General features: G+C 42.7%; 1 protein-coding gene across 1 annotated transcript; it reads right to left on the bottom strand.

Annotated features, from left to right (window-relative positions):
• Positions 1-13: 13 nt before the first annotated feature.
• On the bottom strand, positions 14-3742 carry LOC136520408 (uncharacterized). The gene is made up of 6 exons (XM_066513912.1): positions 3480-3742; positions 1572-1607; positions 1282-1483; positions 509-587; positions 307-424; positions 14-166 (listed from the first exon to the last, which is right to left on the bottom strand). Exons 1-6 carry the CDS (start codon positions 3644-3646, stop codon positions 139-141), a joined length of 630 nt encoding a protein of 209 aa, XP_066370009.1. The 5' UTR covers positions 3647-3742; the 3' UTR covers positions 14-138.
• Between the last annotated feature and the right edge of the window lie 23044 nt (positions 3743-26786).

The raw sequence follows: 26786 nt of genomic DNA on the forward strand, positions 1-26786 counted from the left end.
GCTCACGAAGATGTGATGAACAACAATATCAACAACTATAACACTAAAAGTTTATTCCGTTACAATATGTGCAATATGTATTTCATTTGTAAGAAGAGCATACACAGATGAGATATTGATCAATGAAGCATTCTTCGCTTACGAGGACATCACTGAGCCCTGATTCCTGAATAAATTGAAAGCATGTGTCAAATAAAATGGTTCTGCAGCAATGCAGAACTACGAATTGACAAAAAAAAAAAATCTCTCTTTGTATATAGGAGATGCACAGTATAGGCTCAGATTTTAAGTTTTTTGCATGCTCACCTTCCGAATTCAAGGTATTGGGAGGGGGATATCGGTTTAGGACCTCCAAACCAATCAATCAAGAATATGTTTTCGATTTCCAATTTGAAGATTTTGAAATGATGATTCTTTGGCCAATCTATCAAGCAATAACATATGGTTATTTAGATAACAGATGGTAGATAACCTCTCTGCATACTGCATGTTAGAAGTATGAATTTACCCTTCATTTCAGGATGTTTGGTGAAAAGTGCTAACTTGGCCAAATCTGCTTCAGATGACTCAAGGTCAACCATCTTCAACTGCAAAAATAGCAAATGCCACTTCATATAACAACTTCTTATATGAGAGAGAAAAAAAAGAGTACAGCATGGTGACATCCACAATACAGAATAGTTTGTAAATCATGTGTTATATTCAACCTATGTCCATTGTGGGAGAGGACTAAAAGAAGGGATTTCATCCTCTGTTGAATGGTACTTTATTAAATCTCACATGTTATGACAAAAATTTACTCTTTTTTAGTATTTCATCATAAGAAATAATTTAAGAGGACACAGCCTCAAATACATGTTGATTGTCATGATTGCGGAAGGTGATACCACCGAGTTCTCGTGACAACTATAATTTATAAGAGTTTGCTACTTCCATGTGGTTGAGAAGAGATTTCCCTTCTTTTTGTTGGAAACTTCATGATCCAGTCAAAAAGTTTAATTATGAGAAATACAAAAGGCATTACCATTACTAACATGAAATGGGAACACATATGCATCTGTAAGTATACAACTCATAGCCCAAATAGTGACAAGTTCAAGCCCATCAACAAGTATTCATTTTATAGAAACATCAGTTGTGAAGTTTATAGGTAGAAAACCAGTTCAAGCCCAAATAGATCATTGTCAGTTAAATGATTCAATCACAACTAAACAAACAGGCTAAATGGATATAAAAAGCAAGTCAATGATCATCATATCATGGCTGTAATTTTTTTAGTACCTTTCCATTAAGGGTAAGTTTTGCACAAGTGGGGTTTTCAGGATCTATTTTCCCACATGTCCCCAGAGGGAACTCACTAAGGGTAAAGGAGGTCCTTTCATCCTCCAGTGCATCTCTTGCAGTAGGATCCAGAGTTGTCAGATAAAAGTAGGGGATTCCACGGCCCTCGCCTGGGACTCCATCACTATATGAAACTACATTGCTATATATAAAAGAAGCAATGAATCAAGTTCACCAGTCAGAAAAGAGTATATGGCAGCTGTTTGCAGCAGTGAGACAAGAAGGAATACCCAAATGGAGCTCCACTTAAGTCACTTGATATTGTGCTGCAAATGAAATATTGAAGTATTGATCAGTAACCAACCAAACGGAAATTGATCTACAATAACCTGAGAAACACTGCCGGAGGCAGGGGTGTGTGTGTGTGGGGGGTGGGGGGCAGCAGGGGCCATGGCCCCACCCAACGTTTGCTGCAAAAGAAAAAAAAATACTAATGTGCATATGGCCCAATGCTCAAGCCCATGTACGTAGAGACTACAGACTAGAGAGCCGAACCGTCGGGCGTCGGTAGTCTGACCGTCCTAGGTTGATCGCGATCCTGCGTTCCTGCCACAGTGCCGCCGGCGCCGCCACACACGCTCCGTCCTCCGCACTTCCGTCCGGCGTCCAGGTCCAGCCTCTCCGATCGTCCCTGAGGTAGAGTGCAGACTGCAGTCTTCCTGTTCCTGTTTGTTCCTGTCTGCAGGCTGCAGCACGTCCAGGCAGCAGGTTGCAGCCATCATCATCCGTTCAGGTGTTCAGGACTTCAGTCTTCAGGTCTATTCTATTAATTTTTTTCGTGTCCATCGGTTTAGAGCTAATGCCTAATTAGCTAATTAAACTATTTTTTTTTAAATTGAAGGATAATCATCATGAAACTTAAAAGGACGACAATTGACTTATTGAAAAGGAGATTGCAATGGAGTTTACAACCGATGAACTTATTGATGACTTCGATGCGATTCAGACGCGCAGAGCAAAATTTAAATGAAACATTTAGTTCCTTTAACCATTTATGATTTATGCTTATATTTTCCATCATCTCAAAAATGTCACTACATGCATAAATAGTTATTTAATAGAGATTTTGGTATTTCAATATATGATCGAACTCTATATATATATTGGAATTTATACTATACTATACTATACTATATGTATTTGATTGTCCGGCCCCCGCTATATAATATTCCTGGCTCCGCCACTGCTGAGAAAGGAACAGAATTGAACATATTTACTGAATTTAATTGTGCAATTCACTGGTAATATGTTCACTAACAAACTGGACTTATTGACATGATGCCTCATGAATACAGTGTACTTTTAAGTCCTGAATTATGAGTTTGTCTCTGTACAGTTCGCATATCAGGGTAGTGACTTCTCCCAAATCAGTCTTAAATTTTGGGCATGTATCATTGGCGGAGTCAATTTGGGTGCCTGGTGTGCCCAGGCACAACCAAAATGCCACGACATCAGCAGGAAGTAGTTCCATATTTTCATATTAGTTGGGAGCAGTCCTTTATTTCGACATTCAGGCAACTATATCACCAGCCCATTAGCAGGTGGAGGTCTCTCGTCTTGGGAGACTAAAATCATGTGACAGTGCATAAGGCCAAACTGTAATTTTCCTTAGACCTTAGTCTTTTTACTCTCATGTTCATTCAAAGTCATGGGAGACTAAAATCATGTGACATTTAAGCTATGTATTAGTATTATACGGTTGAACTTGTACATGCATGAGCATGAATTCTATTTTACCCCTTTAGTAATGAATTGGTTGAGTGTGGTTTGTTCGACCCTTGTGCTTTGTGCGCACCCATAACTAAATTTCTAGCTCCACTACTGGCATCTACACAACGCCCCAAACTACAAAAGCAAGCGGTTCGTATGCAATCACAAAAACTTCTGGAGGCTACGAAGCCTCAAGCAATTTGTAGCCACTCTCAGCACTTACCTCCACTAGATAACAACATCGATTCCAAACTCGAAAGCGACAATTTTCTACTGACGCCGGCAGTTGCCCGATACGATCGAACCAACAAGTGCTGCTACCCCCTAAGAACTTAAGAAGGACACCCGTTGCTAAGGAACTAGCTCCGGCACCAAATCGTGGTGGCAAGAGCACGGAAAGAAGGGTTTCGGGATGAACTGGAGGGAACCTGAGGACACCCCACGTGTTCTGGGCGGCGAGCCACCTCGCGGTGGCGGTGGCCTCGGAGGGGGAGGGCTTGCCAGCGAAGATCGGTCGGGCGGCAGCGGCAGGCGCCGATGAGCGGACGACGATGAGGAAGGCGGCGGCGAAGGCGAGGTGAGCAGGGGAAAGCATGGCGATTTCTTGGTTTGGCTGTCAGCTACAGCTAGCTAATCGTGCTGGTGTGGGAGTCGATCGGTGCCTCGGTATTTTGTAGCGAATTTTCCTCTATGCTAGATGTGGATAGGGTCGGAGGAGCCGGTCGCAATCACAAGGTTAAAAATGGGATTGAGGATAGTTCAGGCTTACTGTGATTATTATGACAATTAAACCGAAGAAACGACCGTACTGATAGACACCGAGCCGACTACTAATTCGGTAATCGGATTTAACTAACCAAAACTATTTCAGGTAATCCGGTCTTAGGCATCGGATATCTTAAGTAACTGAATAATCGAAATAGTCGTTATTTGTTTTGAATTATTGTTTATAAGTATTGTGTTTGAACCTTCAACGATTGAATGATTATGTTTAATTGTAACAACTATATTGGTACTTTGTGTCATATGTCATTTACATTTATCTTGTGATATTTTTAATGTTAAGACATGCTTTGAGATAGAAAATTGGTGGCAAAATTTACTGTCAAAACATATCCTAAAACTATCATGTTAGTTCGGTCTAGACACGAAATCAAACCAAAATAACCAAAATGACTTACTCGATTTTTAGTATTATTTTGCAATATATTTTGGTCTTCATTTTATATGACCGAAACCTTAGAAAACCAAAAGACTGAACATAATTCTTCATGACCAAACACCCATGGGCTTCGAAGAGATACAATACCTAGAGCATCTCTGTCAAATTGACTAAAAGAGACCATCTTTCCCTATATCTAGTGATAAAGGAGATTTGGCGAAAAAATAACCTTGACCAGATCCTCTTCTTATTTTTTCTCAATTGAGAAAAAGAACCCCTCAAACCCTTAAAAAAGGGAGAGAAACTTGTCATCTTTTCATTTTCACGCGCTAAAATCAGGTTTGCTGCGGTGTTGGGGCGCCATGGTAGCCCGCCATGCAAAAAAACAAACACTGTCGGAGCAAGCAAGCCCCGGGTGGGCCTTGCCGTTGCACCGGGTGGCCGAGAGAGCAGAAAGGGAAAGGAAAGAGATAAGGGAAAGAAGAAAGAATATTTTTGAGCATTTATATGTGAATCTCATATAATAAAGAGGAAGAGTTTTCTCAATCTGCTGTAGCTTGTACCAACCCTCCCCAATGACCTAGAATTATGTTTTCTCAATCACTTATAGCAATTTATAAGAGAAAGAGGAAAAATAATTTAACAAAGGCGCTCTTAGTTTTAATTTTATATGTGAGTAGATTAAGTGCTATTTTAAAAAGAGGATAAAATATACTTTTCCTTTAGTTACAAAAGTAGAACATTGGTTTACACTCCCTCCGTTCCAAATTATAAGTCACTTTGACTTTTTTGATTCATCAATTTTGCTATGTATCTAGACATATTATTTATCTAGATGCATAGCAAAATTGATGTAAAAAAAAAGTCAAAACGACTTATAATTTAGAACGGAGGGAGTAGGATTTAAAAAAACCAAATCGTGATTACTTTTCTTATGTGAAAACAAGAAGGGAAAAAATAAAAGGAGAAAAAAAACAAGAAAACTCCCAGCTCCTCCCAAAAATAATACAATTCTAAATGTATTCTTAATTAAGTTGCCTAAAGTTTAACTAAATATATAGATAAAAATATTAATATTTATAACGTCAAAGCACGTGGATTCTGAGTCCGAGGGACAACTGACTGCGGTTGGCTCCGAGCAAATGTCTGCTACGTTGGATTGAGGGAATGGGATGCTCCGGAGCCGGATGCTGCTACCGTGGAAAAAGTTTTATTTGTTTTTAATAAAATTATTGAAAACAGTTAAAGAAAAATAATTTGCTTATATTCTTTGTTTTAAAGTTGAAATTATCATAAATTTCAAAACATGATTTTATTAGGAATGGTTAGAGATGCTTTTATATATGTAGAAATTTTTATGGGCATTACCGCGTCCGGACGCCGGTGCCTGCTGCTTCATTCACGCACAAGCAGGAGCCCGTGCCTCCCCGTTCGAACACCTGAGCCCCATCTCGCTTCTTGCCTGCACCCCCTCCACTTTCGGCACGCACATGCCGCGCGAGCACCGCCCGCGGCCTCCCCATCCGTTTTCGGCGTAACTTTCTTGCGCTGCCCTGAACGTCACCATGAATCAAGCCTTAAATATGGGTTTTGGTGATAATGACCATGGAATTAGAGAATTAATGAGATTTATCGAGATGACAAGCAGGAAATTTATATTCGATGATGCTACATGAAACGTAGGAGCCTCCTATTACAAATATAGATTGCTTCAAACTCAAATTAGGTTTAAGATTATTTTATATCATGAATTTGAGTATAGAAAAAACTGTACTATAAAGGGGGACACAATGCTTAAGCTAATATGTGCTACCACGTGCTCAAACAACCACAAGCATCCTCAGATTCACAGCCAAGACAATCTACACTTCACTATTATCCTTGTTGTCTTGCGTGGTGCGAGCTCCGACTCACCCGACCCCTTGGGCGCGGGCTCCGGTTCGCCCGACCCTTTGGTCGCGGCCTCTGTCTCGCCCGACCCTAAGGTCACAGGCTCCGGCTCGCCCGACCCTTTGGTCGCGGGCTCCGTATCACCCGACTCTAAGTTCACGGGTTCTAGCTCACCCGACCCTTTGGTCGCGGGCCTCGTCTCGTCCGACCTCTTGGGTGAAGTGTCCATTGAGAGCTAGGGGTATATATATCTTTCCTCTTCTTTCCCAACGGCTATCTGTGACTTAAGTGACCGTTGGGGGCTGGGGGTATATATACATTTCCCTTTCCTTCCTAACGGTAACCTGCTCTCTTCTTCCTCACTTCAGCACTCCCAAAATAAAGCAGGAGCTCTCTCTCTCACTCCATTGTTGACCTACAACCCCCAATCAAATTTATTGATTTTCCCATCAATCCTTGAGGGAAAAGGGTCCACAACTTGATTAGAGAGCAACTTCATTGATTCCCAAACTCTAAAGAGCACTTGGTTCACATTTTAACCGGCGGTTGTGTTTGTTACTCTTGGAGCTTGGCTCCTAGCCGGCTAGAGCGTCGTTCGTGGAGCTTGTCAACTTGTATGGCAGTCCCGGGAGGTTTATAACCATCTCTTAAAGCTAGTAAACTCACCCCTTATCTCAAGAGTTAAGTCTCTTGACTTGAGAATGAGGAAGGACTGAAAAGCTCTAAGCCTTAGTGGCTAACCTCAACAACGTAGAAGTAGGCAAGCCTTGGTGGTGAGTCGAACCACGGGATAAATCATTGTGTCACTTGTGCTTGATTTACATTACTTGCTTGACATATTGTTGTTGAGGTGATTTCTAGAGTTTGAGGCTGATCTACTTGTGTGTGGTGTTCCCACCACCTTCAGCTGTCGATCTATGATCTACTACCCTGCAAGAAGCTAAGAAATTTACCCTATCTAAATTTTGTTGGGTAGATTTTGAACTGTGAACTAATCTCTCCTGCAGGTGCGGTAGTGCCGCGGGTGAATTTGACTTCGTTTTGAGTTAAATTTTTATAGGCCTATTTAACCCCCTCTAGGCGTATCAGAGATCCTACAAGTGGTATCGAAGTGGGTTACCTCATGTGCGCTTCACCGTGTGAGGTATGGTGCCTGGGGGAGGATTCGGTGTTGTGAAGCCCGTCAACGTCGATCCAAAGGAAGTCGGGCTGCATGACACCGACACCAGCGAGCTTAGCACCTCTACAGCAAGCAACTTCACGCTCCCACAACTAGAAGCGACCGATGCTAAAAAAGCTCAAAATGAAGAAAGAAAGAAGAAGAAGAAGAGAGGTAGATAGAAAAGAGAAAAGAGAAGCAAGAGAAAAGGAGGAGCAGCAGCGGTTAGAAGAGAAGAAAGAAAGAAAAGAAGAAAGAAGACTCAAGAGAGAAGCTAGAAGAAATAGGTATGAATGCCTTAAGGAATTCTTGCTTAAACAAGGCTTTGAAATAGGTAAAGCCGACCCTACCCTTTTCACTCATAAAGTTGGTAAAGATATATTTGTGTGCCAAATATATATCGATGACATAATATTTGGTAGTACTAATCATACTTTTTGTGAGTAATTTAGTAGGATCATGATGAAGAGATTTGAGATGTCCATGATGGGTGAGTTGAAGTTCTTTCTCGGGTTTCAAATCAAGCAAGTGAAGGATGGATCTTTTATTAGTTAAACGAAGTACACGCATGATATGCTCAAGAAGTTTGACATGATGAATGCCAAGCCTATCAAAACTCCTATACCAACCAATGAACATCTTGATCTCAACATTAAAGGGAAAGCCGTGGATACCAAGGTATATCGTTCTATGATCGGCTCTATACTTTATTTATGTGCATGTAGGCCCGATATTATGCTTAGTGTGTGCATGTGTGCTAGATTTCAAGCTAACCCAAAAGAGTATCACTTGGTGGCCGTTAAGAGAATCTTGAGATATTTAGTATACATTCCTAACCTTGGTTTGTGGTATCCTAAGGGCTCTAAGTTGAATCTATTCGGGTATTTGGATTCTGATTACGTCGGTTGCAAAGTAGATCAAAAAAGCACTTCGGGGACATGTTAATTCCTTGAACGATCCCTAGTATCTTGGAGTTCTAAAAAGTAAAATTGTGTAGCCATTTCCACCATCGATGCTGAGTATGTTGCAGCCGGTGCATGTTGTGCCCAACTACTTTGGATGAGGCAAACTCTTTGTGATTTTGGCTGTCATTTCACCAAAATCCCATTATTATGTGACAATGAGAGTGCCATTAAGCTTGCAAACAATCCTATAAGCCACTCTAGAACCAAGCACATAGACATCTGATATCATTTCTTGAGACAACGAAACCAAAGGAGATATCAAAATTCACCATGTGAGCACTGAAAAGCAACTAGCCGATATCTTCACAAAGCTCCTCGATGAGTCAATGTTTTGTGCTTTGCGTAGTGAGCTAAATATACTTGATTCTCGTAATGTGGTTTGAGTTTTAGCATGCCTCTGTTTGATAAACAAGTATCTAGGCAAAAGAGTTGAAAAAATTCATATTGTGCATAAAAATGCTTTATAAAAGGCAAATTATGTATCATGATCATGGTCTGTATTGATTATTTGTTTCTGGTCATGGTATATAGGTGATATGTGTCCATATCTTATACAGAGAGAGTCATATAGATTATATCTAACTCCCACTATTTTTGGGAGTGCGGCAATACCGCGCCTGCCGTGCGACAGTGCCGTAATGCGGCAATGTGGGGCTAGGCATGCGGTAGTGCCGTATTTTGAATCTCAATTGAGATTTGGCCCAAACGGTTTTACTACAGGGCCCATCTATTCTTCCTCTTATCCTTAGGTCTGTAATCACTTCTTTCCCTCTCTCTGCCCTTCGACGCCGATGCTGTGCCTCTCTCTCCTCTCGTGCGCGCACCGTCGCCATCGCTTGGCCACACGTTGCCGATCTCAGGCAGTGCCACGACAGCTACCAGCACTCCCTCAACATCGCTGATGGCTACTACTACCCCTGGCCTGAGCAGTTTCTTCCCTCTCCTCTCCATTCCTTGTTTGAGAAGATGGAGCATGGAGATAATGACTGAAGGGGAAAAGGAAGATGAATGAGCAAAGAGACAAGGATCCACTTGTCGTGGTCGAGGGAGGTCAACATCAATAGGCAGTAGTGCAGCTCCAAGGGGACTTGGTGATAGGGGGAGGCGTGTGCAATACATTGAAGATGAGGAGAGGCTTGAGATGATAGGTTGTACCACTAACGCTATTCCTGACACCCCACAGCATATCTCTGAGTTTGATGGTAGATACATGAGAGATTTTGAGGGTGAGATCATCATGAGACCTTTAGATGACTCCTGCCAGCATGCAGTTATCAACTATTTCAAGAGTTGGAAGCTGGTGGAAGACATGAGAGGGATCAATCCCTATGCAGTGCGTAAGGATTTGGATTGATTACAGATTCTAGAATAAGTTTCATTCCAACTTTTATGCCACTACCATTCTTGCATCCAAGAAAACCAAGACCATCAAGATACAATATATTGATTGGGATGAGATGCAGGAGAAGGAGGAGCCTGAGTTTGACAAGGTAATCAAAATTTGTGATAGGTTCTAGCTTTTAGACATCTTGGGTTTCTAGTATAACTAGAATGAGGAGGACCTTGCATAGTTTCATGCCACATACTTCTATGACCAGACCACTGATGAGATTCACTAGATGATTGATGGTCGGTACTACCGAGTTGACTTTGTCACTTTCAGCCAGATTCTTGGCTTTGGGGAGGAGCACAGAGGTTACACATATATTCATGATGAGTCTCGAGTTGAGATCCATGACATCAGTTACATGTGGAGAGATAGAAGGATTGCAGATGGCAAGAGGAGTAGTCTACATAGCTTCTATTACATCCTCAACAACGTCATCAGGAACACCATCAACCCAAAGGATGGAGCAGCCTCAGATATTAATGGCTATATGAGAAATCTATTGGCTAGATTTGCTCTAGGTGAGGACAGGTTCAATGTCCCTAGATTCATGTGGACTAAGTTGAGATTTGCAGTGGAGGATGGGAGGAGGGGGCTGCCCTATGCCCCTTACCTCATGTTCATGATTGAGAGAGTCACTGAATTTTATTTTCTGAAGGAGAGATGCACGCCATCTATAAAATTGAGAAGACCCAACCAGCTACAGCTACTCAGGGAGCGGGGAGCTCTCATGCTCATGTAGACATCTCTTAATCTTCTCACTCTAGGTCTCATAGAGGAGGCAAGATGAAGAAGTTTGGCAAGTGGTTGAAGGCAAACTTCGGCAAGTGCACCTATGCAGCTGACAGAGCGTATGAGGCATAGCTTGAGCAGCATCAGCAGCATGGATAGGACCTTCCACTACTTCCTCCTATTCCACCTCCTCCACAGTATGACCTTCCGAGTCTCTCTAACACAAATTCAGATTATGAGGATGATGGTGATTATGAGGAGCAGCAGGGACAAGTAGCAGATTGAGATAAGACCCTAGAGGGATACCGTTAGAGATAGGAACCGAGGCATTCCACTAGTTCCACTCGATACACCGCCACTACTCACCATCAGGGCCATGCACGTATTGACTCCGACAACGATGATGGTGATGGTGGTGCTGGGACTGCTACAGAAAGTGATGATATTGATTGGACAGACATCCAGGGAGATGATGAGTATGTGTTGATCTTTCTTCTTTTCTTCTCTTTTTGGTGCTTTATGCCAAAGGGGGAGAAAATTAGATGGAAAATTAGAGGGGTCAACAACTTTTCGTAGCAGTTGCGCTACTTCATGTCCTATTTGACGAGTGTTAGTCTTCGCTAGGTGGAAAGTTTGAGAGTCGCTCAAAACTCTAAATTATGAAACAATGCTACTATTTGACTCTTTGTGTATCGAATATGGACATGTATCGTTATGTGGATTAGAAGTCATCTTATTATGCTAGGTTGCATATCTTTTTTTGTCTAAGCTAACTATGTGGTGCTTGACTCTGTCTAGTTCTTACAGTCAGGTGCGGCACTGCCGCATAGTAGCAAGCACATGTGTGCATAAACTATTATTTGTATCATGTTTTACATACCTGACACAGTATGCAACACCCCATAGGAACATGGATGTCGGGGGAGCCCCCATCACTTTCACTAAAATGTGAATCATGGCTTCTTATGCCAATTTGAGAATTCAATTCTCTATTCACATACTTAGGGGGAGACTCTACACCCATGGCTTGAAAATCAAAGTATTTATTTCATATCTTTTGTAAGCTCTAATTGGGTTGTCATCAATCACCAAAAAGGGAGAGATTGAAAGTGCAATCAAGCCCTAATTGTGGATTTTGGTGATAATGACCACGTAATTAGAGAACTAATGAGATTTATCGAGATGACAAGCAGGGAATTTATATTCGAGGATGCTACATAAAACGGAAGAGCCCCCAATTATAAATATAGATGGCTTCAAACTTAAATGAGGTGTAAGATTCTTTTATATCTTGAATTTAAGTATAGGAAAAGACGTACTATAAAGGGGGACACAATGCTTAAGTTAATATGTGCTACCAAGTGCTCAAATAACCATAAACATCCTCAGGTTCAAAGCCAAGATAGTCTACACTTCACTATTACCCTTGTTGTCTTGTGTGGTGCGAGCTCCAACTCACCCGACCCCTTGGGTGCGAGCTCCAACTTGCCTGACCCCTTGGGCGTAGGCTCCGGTTTGCCCGACCCTTTGGTCGCAGGCTCCATCTCGCCCGACCCCAAGGTCACGGGCTCCGACTCACCCGACCCTTTGGTCGTGGGCTCCATCTCGCCTGACCCCAAGGTCATGGGTTCTGGCTCGCCCGACCCTTTGGTCGTGGGCCTCGTCTCGCCCGACCCTGAGGTCGCGGGCTTTGGCTTGCCTGACCATTTGGTCGTGGGCCTCGTCTCGCTTGACCTCTTGAGTGTACTATCCGTTGAGGGCTGGGTGTATATATATCTTTCCTCTTCTTCCCCAATGACTATCTGCGACTTAAGTGACCGTTGGGGGCTGGGGGTATATATACCTTTCCCTTTCCTTCCCAATGATAACCTGCTCTCTTCTTCCTCACTTCAGCACGTCCAAAACAGAGCAGGAGCTCTCTCTCTCTCACTCTATTGTTGACCTACAGCCCCTAAACAAATTCATTGATTTCCCCATCAATCCTTGAGGGAAAAAGGATCCACAACTTGATTTGAGAGCAACTCCATTGATTTCCAAACTCTAAAGAGCATTTGGTTCATGTTTTAGCCGGCGGTTGTGTTTGTTACTCTTGGAGCTTGGCTCCTAGCCAACTAGAGCATCGGCCGTGGAGCTTGTCAACTTGTGTGGCAGCCCTGGGAGGTTTGTAACCATCTCTTGAAGCTAGTAAACTCATCCCTCATCTCGAGAGTTAAGTCTCTTGACTTGAGAATAAGGAAGGGCTAGAAAGCTCTAAGCCTTAGTGGCTAACCTCAACAACATAGAGGTAGGCAAGCCTCGGTGGCGAATTTAACCATAGGATAAACCATTGAGTCACTTGTGCTTGATTTACATTACTTGCTTGACATATTGTTGTTGAGGTGATTTCTAGAGTTTGAGGCTGATCTACTTGTGTGTGGTGTTCTCACCACCTTCAGCTATCGATCTGTGATCTACTGCCTTGTAGGAAGCTATAAAATTTACCCTATCTAAGTTTCACTAGGTAGATTTTAAACTATGAACTAATCTCTCTTCAAGGTGCGACAGTGCCATGCTAACATAGCAGCAGTACCGTGGGTGAATTTGACTTTGTTTTGAGTTGAATTTTTATAGGCCTATTCGACCCTCTCTAGGCGTACCAAAGATCCTACAAGTGGTATCAGAGCGGGTTACCTTATGTGCGCTTCATCACGTGAGGTATGGAGCCTAGGGGAGGATCTGGTGTTGTGAAGCCCGTCAATGTTGATCCGAAAGAAGTTGGGCTGCATGACACCGATAGCAGCGAGCTTAGCACCTGTACAGCAAGCAACTCCACGCTCCCACAGCTAGAGGCGACCGATGTCGAAAAAGCTCAAAATGAAGAAGAAAAAAGAAGAAGAAGGGTAGCTAGAAAAGAGAAAAGAGAAGTAAGAGAAAAGAAGAAGGAGCAGCAGCGGTTAGAAGAGAAGAAAGCAAGAAAAGAAGAAAGAAGACTCAAGAGAGAAGCTAGAAGAAAAAGAAGAGAAGCAAGAAAGAAGAAGGAACAAGAAGCAAAAGCCTCCAATGCATCTTCAAGTGGGCTATCTAGCAGCTCTAAAGATGGTGATGATGATGAGTCCTACCAAGTGCATAGCAAGAAGGACAAGAAAGGTAAGGGCAAGAAGAATGATGACAACAAATATGCCGCAATATCCTTTAACTATTCTTCTATGTCTATGACTAACCATGATCGCAAGTCTTTCATCAATATGCCCACGGGCAAGTTACCTTATTTCGATGGGACTAACTTTGCTAAGTGAAAGCACTTGATGAGAGCCTGTCTTATAGGTCTTCATCCTGACATTTGAGAGGTTGTTTGCAATAGATTTGAGCCACCAATTGATCCCAAGAATCCAACCATGGAAGAAATAAGAATCATCCACCTCAACAGTCAAGTTACTAGTGTGCTACTTAGTGCCTTGGATGGTGATGAGTATAATAGAGTAATTGGTGTGGATGTTGCCAAGCAAATTTAGGATACTTTGCATCTTGCACATGAAGGGGTTGACAATGTGAGAAAGGCAAGAATTGATTTATTGATGTCCAAGCTCAACCGATTTGTTATCTTGGATGGAGAAGGGTCACAAGAGATGTTTGATAGGTTGATGACAATGGTGGGCAAGATTGGAGGCTATGGTTGTGATGAGCTAGATGATCATAAAGTTGTCAAGATTATGTTGGAAGCTTATTCACCTATAAATGAGACCGTAGTCACTCTAATTAGAGACACAAAGAAGTTTAAGTACTTCACACCAAATGATGTACTTGGGAGGATCTTGACCTTTGACATGCAAATAAAAGAAGCAAATGAGAGGAAGAAGCTTGGAGAATTGTAAGCAAAGTTAGAGGGCATCAAGATCAAAGATGTAGCTCTCAAGGCCAACAAATCAAGCAAGCAAGGCTCTACAAGCAAGTCCAAGATCAACCAACAAGCTTCAACTAGCAAGCCCAAAGCAAGCAAGCAAGTTCAAGAAAGAGTAGAGACCACATCATCTTCAAGTGAAAGTGAAAATGATGATGATCAATATGAGAAAGTTGATGATGTTGCTCTCTTTATGAAGAGGTATCACAAGGGGCTAAAGAAGCAAGGATACAAGGTAGTGAAGAGAAGCTTCCCAAACAAGAAAAAGAGGACATGCTACAATTGTAAAAGCACCGATCACTTCATTGCCAAGTGTCTATATGAGATCAAGGATAACAAATACAAGAAGGATAAGAAAGAGGAGAAGACTGACCGTAGAAAGAGCAAGAAGTACATGGAAGAGGCTCACATTGGGTATGAATGGGACTCAACTAAAGAAAGCACAAGTAAAGAGGATGAGAAGGTTGCAACTATTGCTATTCACAAGTCATCCCCTACACCAAGGCTATTCAACGACATGTCCGATGATGACTACTACTCCCCTCATATTTGTCTCATAGCAAAGGGTGAGAAGGTAAAATCCATATCAAAGGCTAAATCTCCTCCACCTCCTAGTGATATCTCTTGTAGTGATATTAGTGATAGCTCCAGTGACGATGAATCTAGTGATGAAGAAATAAACATGATAACTAAAAATTTGGATGGAAAGACCAAATTATTCATCACTAAACTAGTGGAGGACTTAGAGAGTGTCCAAGCCGAGCTAGGATCTAGAGAAGAAACTCTTATCCAATAAGTGGATCTCTATATTGCTAGCAAGGAAGCTCTTGCATTAAAGAAAAGTGAGGTGAAATCCTTGTGCAAGGCCTTGGCCAAAGAACAAGGGGACCACACTATCACAAAGAAAAAAATATTGCTCTCAAGAAAAAGTATTGTGACTTAGATGAAAAGCACAAAGAACTCGAGCTGCAATATAACATTCTTTGGGATAGCATCTCACATCCCTCTAAGGCAAAGGATGCCTCTACTACCTCCACTAGTCAAGGTTGTGGAAAATGTTATAATATTGATTTAAATGCTTATTCCACTAACCTTGCAAACATGGAGGCAATGAGAAAAAAAATTGCTAGACACAATGAGATCATTGTCAAGGGCTGCTTGAGTGGTAAGGCTTAAGTAAGTAACAAGAAGACAAATGATTCAAAAGTGTCTCAATTCAAGCAAGGGAGACACCCCTCAATCAAGCATGGGCTTAGGCACACTACAGGAGCCAAGACAAATGGAAGAAAGATTATAAATGGCTATGAGTGTGTCAAGTTTGAGAGAAAAGAAAGAGTTGGTACTGATCAGCCTACATAGTCAACAACAGTGCCGCACCGCGGCGGTGCCACAGTGAAGGTCGGTTGTGCCGCTCTCCGCAAAAATGGAAAGGCTAGCAATTCTACTCCTGATCAAACTAAGCCCAAGAAGAAGGTGTTCCAGCAGAAACAGGTTCAGCAGAGGCCAAAGAAATTAGTGTGGGGCACTATGAACAAGTATGCCTATCAAACAAAGTTTCAACCACCTCGACAAAGATTGACTTTGTGTTTTGTTTTAAGGAACAATAGCAGTGGAAAAGTGGTTGCCAAATATGTTGGAAAGGAAGTCAACACATATAGGAATACTTCTATTTGGGTTCCTAAATTTCTTGTGACTAACATGCAAGGCCCCAAGTCAAATTGGGGACCTAAATCAAGCAACTAAATCTGTTTTGCAGGCATACTTCTCCGGTGGGTCAAGTTGGGTGCTTGATAGTGGATGTACAAATCATATGACCGGAGAAAGGAGTATGTTCTCATCATATACCCTGAAGATGGACTCAAATGAAAATATTCTCTTTGGAGATAACTCTAAGGGGATGTGATTGGTCTTGGTAAAGTTACTATAAACCTTGAGCATTCAATTACAAATATTTTGCATGTTGATTAGTTAGGATACAATTTGTTGTCCGTCTCTCAATTATGCGAGATGGGCTTCAATTGTCTCTTTATGGATAAGGGTGTGGAAGTCTTTAGAAGGGAGAATTCCTCTATTGTCTTTATGGGTCATTTAAAGAACAAGCTTTACCTAGTTAATTTCAACAAAAGTAAAGCTAATATTGAGACTTGTTTAGTGACAAAATCTAGCATGGGATGGCTTTGGCATCGCTGACTAGCCCATGTTGGGATGTGTAACTTGGCCAAACTTAAAAAGGATGAACACATTCTTAGGCTAACAAATGTTCACTTTGAGAAAGATAGGATATGTAGCGCTTGTCAAGCCAAAAAGCAAGTTGGCATACCTCATCCACCAAAGAGCATCATGACTATGACGCAACCATTGGAGATCATACACATGGATCTCTTTGGACCGGTTACCTACCTAAGTATCGGAGGTAACAAATATGGTCTTGTTATTGTTGATGATTATTTCCATTTCACTTGGGTATTTTTCTTGCTTGATAAGTGTCAAGTTATAGACAAAGTGAAAACTTTTGTTAGAAGAGCTCAAAAGGAGTTCGGTCTCCTCATCAAGAAAATGAGAAGCGATAATGGGACTGAATTCAAGAACACCCAAGTTGAGGAGTTTCTTGATGAAGAAGGCATCAAGCATGAGTTCTCAACTCCATACACCCCTTAACAAAATGGTGTAGTAGAGAGGAAGAATCGTACACTAATTGACATGGCAAGGACAATGCTAGATGAGTACAAGACGTTGAACCTCTTTTGGCACAAAGCCATCAACACCGCTTGCCATACCATCAACCGCCTCTACCTACACAAGAAGTTGAGGAAAACTTCATATGAGCTTCTAACCGGTAACAAACCAAATGTGTCCTACTTTAGAGTGTTTGGGTGCAAGTGTTTTATACTTAATAAGAAACCCAAAACCTCTAAGTTGCACCTAAAGTTGATGAAAGTTTTCTTCTTGGTTATGTATCAAATGAGCATGCCTATCATGTTTTCAACAAAACCTCTAGGAAAGTTGAAATAGCGGTAGACATGACATTTGATGAATCTAATGGCTCTCAAGTGGAGCAAGTTGATTCAAGTGTTGTAGGAAAGGAGGATTCACCATGTGAAGCAATCAAGCAATTGGCTATTGGTGATATAAGACTACAAGAAGACAAAGTCACTGAAGTGGAGGTTTCTCAAGCTGCCGATGAACAAAGTTCAGCTAATGTACCTGATGCTGAGGGGGAGCTGACCCCTGCTACAAATTAGTAGAGTGGTAGTGCCGCATATAAGAGCGGTAGTACCACACTCCCTCTAACAACAGTAGCAAGTCCAACTCCGATTCAAGGATAGAACCTACAACCCATATTCGAGCAAGAAGATAATGAAGATCCAGAAGATGGATAAGAGGCCATTGATCATCCAAGGCTAAGGCAAACAATAAAATAGGATCATCCCATTGACAACATCTTTGGGAGTCTTTGAAAGGGGTAACAACTCATTCACATTTAGCAAGCTTTTATCAATATTACTCGTTTGTTTCCTCTTTAGAGCCTCTTAAGGTAAAACAAGCACTTGGAGACTCGGATTGGGTGATGGCCATGCAAGAAGAGCTCAACAATTTCAAAATAAATCAAGTGTGGACCTTGGTGGAGAGACCCAACACCAATATCATTGGCACCAAGTGGGTCTTCTACAACAAGCAAGATGAGAATGGCGTGGTGACAAGAAACAAGACAAGATTAGTTGCTCAAGGTTTCACTCAAGTAGAGGGCTTGGACTTTGAGGAAACATATGCATTGGTGGCAAGACTTGAAGCAATCCAATGCTTCTAGCCTATGCCACTCATCATAATTTCAAGCTATATCAAATGGATGTGAAGAGTGCATTCCTCAATGGCCCCATTCAAGAACTTGTCTATGTTGAGCAACCACCGAGTTTTGAAGATCCCAAGTTCCACAACCACGTCTACAAACTCCAAAAGGCGTTCTATGGGCTTAAGCAAGCACTAAGAGCATGGTATGAATGCCTTAAGGAATTCTTGCTTAAACAAGGCTTTGAAATAGGTAAAGCCGTCCCTACCCTTTTCACTCACAAAGTTGGTAAAGATATATTTGTGTGCCAAATATATATCGATGACATAATATTCGGTAGTACTAATCATACTTTTTGTGAGGAATTTAGTAGGATCATGACGAAGAGATTTAAGATGTCCATGATGGGTGAGTTGAAGTTCTTTCTTGGATTTCAAATTAAGCAAGTAAATGATGGAACTTTTATTAGTTAAACAAAGTACACACATGATATGCTCAAGAAGTTTGACATGGTGAATGCCAAGCCTATCAAAACTCCCATACCAACCAATGGACATCTTGATCTCAACATTGAAGGAAAAGCCATGGATACCAAGGTACATCATCCCACGATCGTCTCTCTACTTTATTTGTGCGCATCTAGGCCTGATATTATGCCTAGTATGTGCATGTGTGCTAGATTTTAAGCTAACCCGAAAGAGTGTCACTTGGTGGCCGTTAAGAGAATCTTGAGATATTTAGTACACACTCCTAACCTTGGTTTGTGGTATCCTAAGGGCTCTAAGTTTGATCTACTTGGGTATTTAGATTCTGATTACGTCGGTTGCAAAGTAGATAAAAAAGCACTTCGGTGACATGTCAATTCCTTGAACGATCCCTAGTGTCTTAGAGTTCTAAAAAGCAAAATTGTATAGCCCTTTCCATCACCGATGCTGAGTATGTTACAGTCGGTGCATATTGTGCCCAACTACTTTGGATGAGGCAAAGTCTTCGTGATTTCGGATGTCATTTCACTAAAATCCCATTATTATGTGACAATGAGAGTGCCATTAAGCTTGCAAACAATCCCGTAACCCATTTTACAACTAAGCACATAGACATCCGACATCATTTCTTGAGAGACCATGAAACCAAAGGAGATATCGAAATTTACCATGTGAGCATCGAAAAGCAACTAGCCGATACCTTCACAAAGCCCCTCGATGAGTCAAGGTTTTGTGTTTTGCGTAGTGAGCTAAATATAGTTGATTCTCATAACATGGTTTGAGTTTTAGCATGCCTCTGTTTGATAAACAAGTATCTAGACAAAAGAATTGAAAATTTTCATATTGTGCATAAAAATAATTTATAAAATGCAATTTATGTATCATGATCATGGTCTGTATTGATTATTTGTTTCTGGTCATGGTATATAGGTGATATGTGTCCATATCTTATATAGAGAGAGTCATATAGATTATAACTCCCACTATTTTTTGGAGTGCGGCAATACCACGCCTACCATGTGGCAGTGCCGCTCTGCGGTAGTGCTAGGCTAGGCATGTGGTAGTGCCGCATTTTGAATCTCAATTGAGATTTAGCCCAAACGATTTTACTGTGGGGCCCTTCTATTCTTCCTCTTATCCTTAGGTCCATAATAACTTCTTTCCCTCTCTCTCCCCTCTGATGCCGACACCGTGCCTCTCTCTCCTCTCACGCCCGCACCGTCATGGGTGACAAGTTCTAGCTTTTAGACATCACGGGTTTTCAGTATAACTAGAATGAGGAGGTCCTTGACAGTTTCATGCCATATACTTCTATGATCAGACCTCTGATGAGATTCACTAGATGACTAATGGTCAGCACTACCGAGTCGACTTTGTCACTTTCAGCCAGATTCTTGGCTTTATGGAGGAGCACAGAGGTTACACTTACATTCATAATGAGTCTTGAGTTGAGATCTGTGACATCAGTTACATGTGGAGAGATAGAAGGATTACAGATGGCAAGAGGAGTAGTCTATAAAACTTCTATTACATCCTCAACAACCTCATCAGGAATACCATCAACCCAAAGGATGGAGCAGCCTCAGATATTAATGGCTATGTGAGAAATGTGTTGCCTAGATTTGCTCCAGGTGAGGATAGGTTCAATGTCCCTAGATTCATGTGGACTGAGTTGAGATTTGTAGTGGATGATGGGAGGAGGGGGCTACCCTATGCCCCTTACCTCATGTTCATGATTGAGAGGGTCACTGGATTTTATTCTCTGAAGGATGGGAAACACACCGTCTATAAAATTGAGAAGACCCACCCAGCTACAGCTACTCAGGGAGTGGGGAGCTCTCATGCTCATGTAGACATCCTTGAATCTTCCTGCTCTAGGTCTCGTAGAGGAGGCAAGATGAAGTTTGGCAAGTGGTTGAAGGCAATCTTTGGCAAGTGCACCTATGCAGCTGACCGAGCGTATGAGGCATAGCTTGAGCAGCGTCAGCAGCGTGGATAGGTCCTTCCACTACTTTCTCCTATTCCACCTCCTCCATAGTATGACCTTCTGAGTCTCTCCGACACAGATTCAGATTACGAGGATGATGATGATGAGGAGGAGCAACAGGGACGAGCAGTAGATTGGGATGAGACCCTGGAGGGATACCGCCAGAGACAGGAGCCGAGGCGTTCCACTTGATACACCGCCAGTACTCACCGTCAGGGCCGTGCATGTTTTGACTCCAACGACGATGATGGTGATGGTGGTGCTAGGACTGCTACAGGATGTGATGATATTGATTGGATGAACATCCAGGGAGATGATGAGTAGGTGTTGATCTTTCTTATTTTCTTCTCTTTTTGGTGCTTTAAGCCAAAGGAGGAGAAAATTAGAGGGGTCAACAACTTTTTGTAGCAGCTACGCTGCTTCATGTCCTATTCGATGAGTGTTAGACTTCGCTAGGTGGAAAGTTTGAGAGTCGCTCAAAACTCTAAATTATGAAATAATGCTACTATTTAACTCTTTGTGTATCGGATATGGACATGTATAGTTATGTGTATTAGAAGTCATCTTATTATGCTAGGTTGCATATCTTTTTTGTCTGAGCTAGCTGTATGGTGCTTGACTTTGTCTAGCTCGTACAGTCAGGTGCGGCACTACCGCACAACAGCAAGCACATGTGTGCATAAACTATCATTTGCATCATGTTTTACATACCTAACATAGTATGCAACACCCCATAGGAGCATGGATATAGGGGGAGACCCCATCACTTTCACTAAAATGTGAATCCTGGCTTCTTATGCCAATTTGAGAATTCAATTCTCTATTCACATACTTAGGGGGAGACTCTACACCCATGGCTAAAAAAATCTCGGTATTTATTTCATATCTTTTGTAAGCTCTAATTGAGTTGTCATCAATCACCAAAAAGTGGGAGATTGAAAGTGCAATCAAGCCCTAATTGTTTGTTTTGGTGATAATGACCACATAATTAGAGAACTAATGAGATTTATAGAGATAACAAGCAGGGAATTTATATTTGAGGATGCTACACGAAATGGAGGAGCCCCCAAGTACTAATATAGATGGCTTCAAACTCAAATGAGGTTTAAGATTCTTTTATATCTTGAATTTTAGTATAGGAAAAGTCATACTATAAAGGGAGACACAATGCTTAAGGTAATATGTGCTACCAAGTGCTCAAACAACTATAACCATCCTCAGATTCATAGCCAAGACAGTCTACACTTCACTATTACCCTTATTGTCTTGCGTGGTGCGAGCTCTGACTCGCCCGACCCCTTGGGTGCGAGCTCCGACTCATCCGACCCCTTAGGTGCGAGCTCCAACTTGCCCGACCCCTTGAGTGCAAGCTCCGACTCGCCCGACCCCTTAGGCGCGGGCTCCAGTTCGCTCGACCCTTTGGTCGCGGGCTCTGTCTCGCCTGACCCCAAGGTGGTGGGCTCTGGCTCACCCGACCATTTGGTCATGGGCCTCGTCTTGCCCGACCTCTTGGGTATAGTGTCTGTTGAGGGCTGGGGGTACATATATCTTTCCTCTTCTTCCCCAATGGCTATCTACGACTTAAGTGACCATTGGGGGCTAAGGGGTATATATACCTTTCCCTTTCCTTCCCAACAATAACCTGCTCTCTTCTTCCTCACTTCAGCACGTCCAAAACAGAGCATGAGCTCTCTCTCTCACTCTATTGTTGACCTACAGCCCCTAAACAAATCCATTGATTTCCCCATAAATCCTTAAGGGAAAAGGGTCAACAACTTGATTAGAGAGCAACTCCATTGATTTTCAAACTCTAAAGAGCACTTGGTTCACGTTTTAGCTGGCGGTTGTGTTTGTTACTCTTGGAGCTTGGTTCCTAGCCGGCTAGAGCGTCGCCCATGGAGCTTGTCAACTTGTGTGGCAGCCCTAGGAGGTTTGTAACCATCTCTTAAAGCTAGTAAACTCACCCCTTATCTCAAAAGTTAAGTCTCTTGACTTGAGAACGAGGAAGGGCTGGAAAGCACTAAGCCTTAGTGGCTAACCTCAACAACGTGGAGGTAGGCAAGCCTTGGTGGCGAGCCAAATCATGTGATAAATTATTGAGTCACTTGTGCTTGATTTACATTACTTGTTTGAAATATTATTGTTGAGGTGATTTCTAGAGTTTGAGGCTGATCTACTTGTGTGTGGTGTTCCCATAACCTTCAGCTGTTGATTTATGATCTACTACCCTACAGGAAGCTAAGAAATTTACCCTATCTAAGTTTTGCTAGGTAGATTTTGAACTATGAACTAATCTCTTCGGCAGGTGCAGCCGTGCTGCGCTCACAGAGCGGCATTATCGTGGGTGAATTTAACTTCATTTTGAGTTGAATTTTTATAGGCCTATTCATCCCCTCTAGGCGTATTAGAGATCCTACACACCAGCATCGGGAAGAGGAGTAGGGGTGCGGAGGATGCCTAGCCAACGCCTAGAGGAGGTGAAGACACCGAGGCGAGGCAGTAGAAAAGCGATGAGGGACATGCAACACCTATTTTACTTTTGAAACTTCAAGATGCAACACCTGCAATCATATGTCTGAAGGCAGATGAAACACTCTGTGCTTCTAAAATGCTTACAAAAAACACTTGGAAAACACTTGAAAACCATTGCAAATCATACACAATATCTAGATAAAACACTTGCAACATATGTGTGAAACGTATGCAATATATAGATAAAACACACTTGCAACATACATTCGAATACACAGATGAAACATTGAAAACAGACATTTGCAACATATGTGTGCAACCATTGCAACATATACAACATCTCAATCTAGTTTTGCAACATCCGCATAAAATAATTGCAACATACCTATGAAACACATGAAACATACGCTTGCAACATGTGTTTTCAGCACATTGCAACATCTCCTTGCTGCTTGGGAGAATGGAGGCTCGTCGGTGTGTAGAGTTCGCCGGAGGCAGTGGCCCGATGGTGGTGGCAGCATGAGACAGCAGGGAGGCATCAGCCACGCGACATGGCATGGAGGTAGAGAACAGCCGCGGCTTAGAAGCGGCCGCACGCCGCACCTGGTAGGCAGGGCCGACAGTTCGATGATTGAGCGCCATGGCTCGTAGGTGGTCGCACGTCGCGCCTGGCAGGCAGGGCCGACAATCTGTTGGCCAAGCACCATTCCTCGGAGACGGCAGATGAGTAGGTAGGTGCGACGAGCGGATAAGGGTGACGAGCGTTTTTTTGTTTTTAATTAGAAACGGACAGGAACGAACAGACCTTCTGACGTCAGTATTATCGAATTTTTATGGTAATGTACCCAGTTGGCGTACTATAAACGCGCTGAGGAAGGGGCCATTTGGTATGGCTCCTGGGGCAGCTCTCGGAGTAGTTTTCCAGCTTTAGCTACCAAATGCCACCGAACGGATCCTCTTCACAATCAGAGCCATGGAAAACGCGCTAAGGAGAGGAGAGGGTGGGAGCTGCAAAAGGGTAGCTTCACCCAGCTCCGTCCTCAGATGTGTGGACCTAGGGCGGATTTGCCCCCGATGTAGCGTGGGAGCATGTGAAGAAGAAGGACGCAGGGGAGGATGACTACCAAGGTAGGCATGGGCGCGGAGGAGGACGGCTGCCAAGGTAGGCATGTGCACGGAGGAGGATGGCCAGCTAGGGAGGCGCTAGTGCAGAGGAGTTGCTGGGAGCCTAGGACGACGGTCGCGGAGGAGCCGCTGGGGCCCGAGGTCGTGCGCGGCCACTGCTGTCGGGGCATGCGTAGAGGCGCCGGGGAGGGCCGGCACGTTGTAACACCTCCGGTGTTTATCACCAGTTAAGCAATGGGTTTGAGCTCAAACATGACATGTCAAGTGGTAATCAAGGTGTCAAGATCAAATCTACATGATGGAGCTCCAACTTAAACTTGGGCCACGCACAATGGCTTATATATGGACCCTTGTTAAGATTATGCAAGAGTAATGCTAAACATGCTTATTCCATGTACATTACATCCACATGCATCCATCTAGACCCGTGGAAAAGTTTCATGAAGTTCGGAATCAAGAAGTCACATGAAATGATAAGTTATATCCTTATTGGAATGACTTTATTAAGTGCTTGAATTGCACTATTAAGTGAATGGAAATGTAGGTCATCAACCAAACCTTGCAACCTTACCCAAAGGACTCTAATTGAACTCTACAACAAAAGTTATGAAGGGTTCGTGTTGAGCCGAGATCAAGAAAATACATCAATCGGTCAATAACTCTAATTTAAGCTTTACAGTGACGATACTTTGACCTATGTTGACCACCAACTTACAATGCTTGTATGGAGTTTCACCTTAAATAAAAGTTGAAGATTGAGTAGAGTAGAACAAACTTTGTTTTTGGAACAAGAGCCAAATCAACTTGGAACTAAGTCAAACAGAGGCTCGAAAATTAAATCAGCGGCTATTTTCAGACTTAGAATTTTTCTAAGTCTGGAATTCATCGTCGTCGCCATTGGCATTCCGCGTTCTCCAAAATTCGTTAAGAAACTTGAGTTGGTCCAAAAATAAAAGTTAGGTTATATTATGGAGAAGAGCATGCAAAAAGTTGGAACCCGTTTGGTTTTGTGTTGATGGTTAATTCTGAGTTTTTCCTAATCACCATCATCACGCTGACAAACCAAAGTTTGGAGCACGTTATCTGCTAAACCATAACCCTAATGACCCTGAACCCTTAAGCAAAGTTGGAGAGCATCAGGTGTAGACCAAACTTCATTTTAGACCCATGGACCAATTCGGACCCGAGTCGGCCCAAAATGGCGTCCCACCTTCCCTACTCCGGCACACGCCACCTATTCGCTGAATTGCTTCTATGGGCGACGCACGTCCGTGAGCGTGGCAGCCATGCGCGAGCCACCCCTGCTCCACGCGTCATGGACGCCCTGCCTAAGTCGCGTCGCTGCCACACGCTGTCCCGGCCAGAGCTTCACTCCGCGCTCGCTTCTCCTCGCTCTACTTCGCTCGGCCGCCGCTCCAGAGCGCGCCCACCATGGCTACCGGTGAACAGAGCTCCAAGCTGCAGCGTCTGCCATCTCCAAGCCACCCTCTGCTCTAACTCACCTCCCCTTGACTTCCTACCCATCCACCGCAACCGAAGCCTACCTTCTCTGGCTCCCTTCGCCGTCGCAGCTCACCGTCGCCGAACTCCGCAGCGTGGAGCCGCTGTTGCTCGTGGATAGGCCGACCTGCCCCGCCTCGGACCAAGCCGAACAGCTCCGCGAGTGCGCACGAGGCCGCTGGTGCTCGCGCTGCCCTTCTCCGCCGCCGCCGGCCCTCCTCCGGCCGAAGTCCAGCCTCACCGACGGTCTCCCCTGCTCTAATTCGCGTGAGGGACTTCACGCATAAATTTGAATAAAGGGAGGGGTCTAACTGCGAAGTCTATGACTCAAATGAATAGTGCCGATAAGGACCCATTTGCTGAAAATTTGCTGAATCTTTGGAAATTCATAGTAATTCATAGGAAATTCGTAAAATAGCAAATGAGGACTTTTTGGAATCCTTGTGAAATTCTCTATGCATTAGATCTATAATATGGCATGTTTTAGTTTCAATATTTTGCGGTAAAAATAGATTTGTGCAGTAAGGTTGTAATGCTAGTTGAATTTGTTATTTTTCATGACTACAGATCTAGGGCTCCAAATGAAGTGAATTTTTTGTGGCATGCTAATCATGTGATAGTTGATGTGTGGTAAAAATTTCAGGAGTATTGGATGAAGTATGGGTGAGTTATTGGTTTATCTTGCTCTCACATGATTTCTTGCTTTAGCAACTTGTCTTTTTCATAGAGGTTGCTATACATATTCAAATGGAGTGAAATTTGTACAGTAGACTATTGAGAGGATATGTGAGCCACTGTAATTCTTGTAGAATTTATTGTATACTTTTGGTATATGTTCATTAAGTCACCTTGTTATCTAAAATAAATTAAGAAAGGCATTAAAAGAATTTATTTGGTCATGAACACTAGGTTTTCTGATGTTCTTTAGTCATGTGTGACATGTTGGTAAAGTTGGTTTTGCCTAATTATGTGTTTGCAACATAAGTTAATATTTATTTTCTTGCCGATGTGGTTTATGGACAGATCTGGGAACTTAGCAAAGTTCTTTATGACAATGTGCTTTGTTGTGAAACTTGTTTATACAAAAGTTGTAGATAATTTATGTATCTAGCTGCTGTTAAAATTTGGTATCATTTGGCCAAGTAGTTTGTGAGTTATGCCTGTTTAAAGTTGGGTTTCAGAAATAGCTGCTCTCTGTCAATTGTGG

This window comes from Miscanthus floridulus, chromosome 18 (assembly GCF_019320115.1).
Source record: "Miscanthus floridulus cultivar M001 chromosome 18, ASM1932011v1, whole genome shotgun sequence".
Lineage (NCBI taxonomy): Eukaryota > Viridiplantae > Streptophyta > Magnoliopsida > Poales > Poaceae > Miscanthus > Miscanthus floridulus.